At 52.0% G+C, this 4,189-nt stretch overlaps 1 protein-coding gene across 1 annotated transcript; it reads left to right on the top strand.

Moving 5' to 3' along the window:
• Window positions 1-162: 162 nt before the first annotated feature.
• On the top strand, window positions 163-1,655 carry NKIRAS2 (NFKB inhibitor interacting Ras like 2). The gene is made up of 3 exons (XM_007942144.1): window positions 163-256; window positions 644-885; window positions 1,416-1,655. Exons 1-3 carry the CDS (start codon window positions 163-165, stop codon window positions 1,653-1,655), a joined length of 576 nt encoding a protein of 191 aa, XP_007940335.1.
• The last annotated feature ends 2,534 nt before the right edge of the window (window positions 1,656-4,189 follow it).

Below are 4,189 nucleotides of genomic sequence, written 5' to 3' on the forward strand. Positions count from 1 at the left end.
ATTGGTTCAGTATACCTGATCTGAGTAGAGGATGTGCTGAATCCCCAGGGCTATGCGTTTGGTTCAGAATTTGGGTTCTCAGTTGTGGGAAATCTGCCCTGTTTTGATCTCTTTTCTCACCTCATTCCACATGCTTCTGTTTCTCAAGGTCAAAAGCTAACTATGGGGAAGAGCTGCAAGGTTGTTGTCTGTGGCCAGGCGTCTGTGGGCAAAACGTCAATCCTGGAGCAGCTTCTATACGGGAACCATGTGGTTGGTGAGTGTTGGTAGGGGTGGAAGAAGTTGAAGCATAAGGAGCAGTATTTGACACTAACATGCAGAGGCTGAAAGCTGTTCCTGGTAGATTTTTTGCAACCTGAAGAGTAAATCCTACATTACAACCCCCAACTCTCCCACAACAAAGATGAGAACATCTTCACCGCAATCCAGAGGAAAAGCCCCCAAGCCACACTTTTGCTTAGTATGGAGTTAGTGTGAAGTTAATATCTGTTTTCCAAAATCACGCCAGTCCCACCACACTCAGTCTCTGGCCTCCTCTTCAGCCCCCACAGTCCTTCCTCTCCCTGTCTGGTCAGCCTGGGAGGATGCACTTAGTCACTCATGTTTCCTGCCTCCCTCCCCACTTTGCCTCATTTTACTCCAGGGTCTGAGATGATCGAGACACAGGAGGACATCTACGTGGGCTCCATTGAGACAGACCGGGGTGTGCGAGAGCAAGTGCGTTTCTACGATACCCGGGGCCTCCGGGATGGGGCCGAGCTGCCCCGGCACTGCTTCTCCTGCACTGATGGCTACGTCCTGGTCTACAGCACTGACAGCCGAGAGTCCTTCCAACGTGTGGAGCTGCTCAAGAAGGAGATTGACAAATCCAAGGACAAGAAGGAGGTGTGTGGCCTAGGCTCCTGGTGGGAGCCCCAGGGGGAAGAGTGGACTCTGGGCTGGCTTGGGGAGGCCTGGCATGACTCCATTTTTACTCATTTGGATTAGGAGACAGGGCAGGAGGTAGAAGTGGAGGTCACCCTAAGGGTGAAGCCGCTTAACTGAAGAGGCTTCTCTTAAGTTTAAGGGGTCCCTGGCCTAACAGATGAAGCTCCAATAGTCCTTCTCTATGATGATCCCATGCTTCCAGAAGTTTAACTAGCAGCTAACCAACTGCAAGTAGTGTGTGAAAATGGGCAATGCAGGGCTTGCAGTGGAATTCCTGGAGGGAGGATCAGAGGAGGCCTGAATTTGAACAAAGTAGAAAAACTAACCATCTTCTTCCTGCTAACCCATGGTTTCTAATCCAGGTGGAATTGAGACATCAGCCCTTGGAGACTTTTCTTCTCCTAAAACTCCTAGGTGGTAACCAGCCCACAGCTGCATTATTGATGTCCTTGGTGTATCCACAGGCCTGACTGCCCCTTCTTTCCCAGGTCACCATTGTGGTCCTCGGCAACAAGTGTGACTTACAGGAGCAACGGCGTGTGGACCCAGATGTAGCTCAGCATTGGGCCAAGTCAGAGAAGGTGAAGCTATGGGAGGTATCGGTGGCCGACCGCCGCTCCCTCCTGGAGCCCTTTGTCTACTTGGCCAGCAAGATGACCCAGCCCCAGAGCAAGTCGGCCTTCCCTCTCAGCCGCAAGAATAAGGGCAGTGGCTCCTTGGATGGCTGAAGAGCTGCTGTCCCTCCATCATCCTTCCAACCCTATCCCTGTTTCTGGGGCTCTGGAAGATGGGTTGATGGGGAAAGTGGGGTAGGCAAGGTAGCTTTTCCAAAGTCAGGAGAGTAGCTCCCCACTAGGCCAGGCAGCTGGGCTGTCAGCGGGTGCTCAGGTGGCCACCTTTGCTCCCTCCCAACTCCGGGGAGTGCAAATAATCTAGATTAGTCCTCTTCCCACTCCGCTTCCCATCCAACCTTCATCATACATGCCCCATGGTGACCTGGGGAATGTGTAGGCCATTGTCTGTCCCACCTCCCACAGACAGAAGCTGAGCAACCATTCAGAAGTATGCAGTCTAAGGTCTGGCTCTTACTATAGGAACCCCAACCCGTGGACTTCCTGCCAACAACACACACACACTTAGGGCACCAGCCTGGACTCTGGAGAAATGTCCAAGTATTGCATATGTGGGTGTAGATGTGTGCACATGTGTGTGTGTATGCTGGCATTAGGGAGTATCTCTTCAACAAAAACCCTGTCCTTTCCTTAGCTGGAAGAAGCTGGCCTCCTGGGAAGTGTTTGAACTCTTTCCCCCAATTGTTTCTCTTCCTTTTCCTGCTCAGGAAGCAGATGGGCCTCATTGGTTGACATGGAATGGAATTATGACTCTTCTGGGAGTCATCAACTGGCTTGGTGACCTAGCAAGACCTTTGTCCTTTTCTGAGCTTCATTTTCTCATCTTTAAGGTGATGTGAATTGGCTAGGTGATCTCTTAGATCCTTTCTGGCTCTGTGATTTTATAATGCTCTTGGCTTTGGGCCATCTGTGACTGTACCCTTTGCTGCTGCTTCAAGGTGCTATGCCTACCAGCCAAGGAGGCTGGGACACTCCTGTCCCTCTAGCCACCAGGGGGCAGGAGTGCACTGTCCACTCTTATTCGCCACTGTGGCCACTCAGTGCCCAATCAGCCGGTCTTCACACCTACCCCACTACCCTCCTCTCGCCGTCGGGGCTGGTCTTTACCCCTTCCTGCAGTTGTTTTAAGCTAATGGCTGGATTTCTATTTATAAGTTTCTTATATTTATATGCCTGCTGCCATGGTGAAGGCTGGACAAGGTGCTCCTCTAGCCCTTCCTTCTTACCTCAGATGCCTAAGCAGAACAAGGCAAACCAATAGCAGCTCCTGGGGAGCTGCCTGGACTCCTGTTGGGGCTCGTAAGGGTTTGAACTTACAACCCACAACTTCCTGTGCCTACTTCATACTTTGACATGCACACCTAGCATAGGTGAAACACTATAGCAGGGCAACCTCCACTACGCACCGTTTCCCCCCCAAGCAGGAGAGGTGAGCAGGGGCAAGGCAGCCTTGGGCTAGGCATTTAGAGTCAGAGCACATACAGGCTCGGTCTTAAAGTTCATTTATTGATGCACTGGACACAATAAAACCACAACTGCGTGTTATCAAAAAGTATCCCTTCCCTCCCCCTTTGTTCTCCCTTGAGAAGGGTCAAAAAATAGTAAGATACAGGTGGGTACTGGCAAAGTCCCATATTGTAGGGAGAGGGGGCAGTGGTGGGATGGGATAGGGTCTATAACATTGACTTTGACAGCTTGCAAATGGGTCTTGAGAGTGTATCACACTGGGTCCCAACATGCAGCTTTGCATTGGGGGGCTTGGGTTTGGTGGTTGGGAGAAGGAGGGAAAGCTGAATTGAGGGCTAGGAGCAGCTTGGAGTAGAGAGCTATAGGGGAAAGCTCTTCATTAGTGACCCTGGGGGCTGTTGGCTGGGCCCACAGCCTGAGGGATACTCAGGCATACCCTCCCCTAAAAGGTGGGGTTCAGGGGAATCAGTGAAAAGTTATGAGGGGAGAACTTTTATAGGATTGTTTACTTCCTGTATTAAAACTGGGCCCAGCCAGAACATTGCCCTCACCTACCACTATCCTAACCCCATCCGGTTAAACCACATGAGTTCCCCCCAAAAGCTTTCAGTCCCAGCCCCTGTACGCCCTTGGCTCTGCCTCACTATAGCACTGCTTGGCCAGGGAGCTCCCAGGTCTCCCTTTCTCCACAGTCCCCGATGTCACCATGGTCACCTTGTTCAGATAGCCTTGAATCCCAGCTAGAGCCTATCTCTAATCTTCAGTGATTCTCCAGAGAATCTCCTCCCCAGCATGGGGGTGGAGGATGGGCTAGGAGAGGCATGAGGCTTTAGGGCTTGGATGAGAGCACCTTTGGGCTGGGGCTGGGATTTTGCATAGATCTTTGGGATTCATTGGTTAGCTCCCCAGAAGTTGGGCTGGGAAATGCCGCATATCCTGGACTGGCCCTAGGAGCTGGGGATGGTCCTCGGGCAGGGTGGCTACAGGCTTAATCCCCAGTCCAGACAGGAGGGGAACGGCTGCTGCCCTTCAGACCAGCCCAGCTCTTCCTGGTTCAGCAGGAACCCCTAGGCTCTGGGCGTAGAAAACCAAGTTCCTCTGGGGACAAGGAGGAGACTGGGTGAGGAACTGCTGGGAAGTCAGCCCTAACCTCCTTAGGAGGG

Source organism: Orycteropus afer, unplaced genomic scaffold, assembly GCF_000298275.1.
Source record: "Orycteropus afer afer isolate SDZICR_OR568_19922 unplaced genomic scaffold, OryAfe1.0 scaffold00085, whole genome shotgun sequence".
Classification (NCBI taxonomy): Eukaryota; Metazoa; Chordata; class Mammalia; order Tubulidentata; family Orycteropodidae; genus Orycteropus; species Orycteropus afer.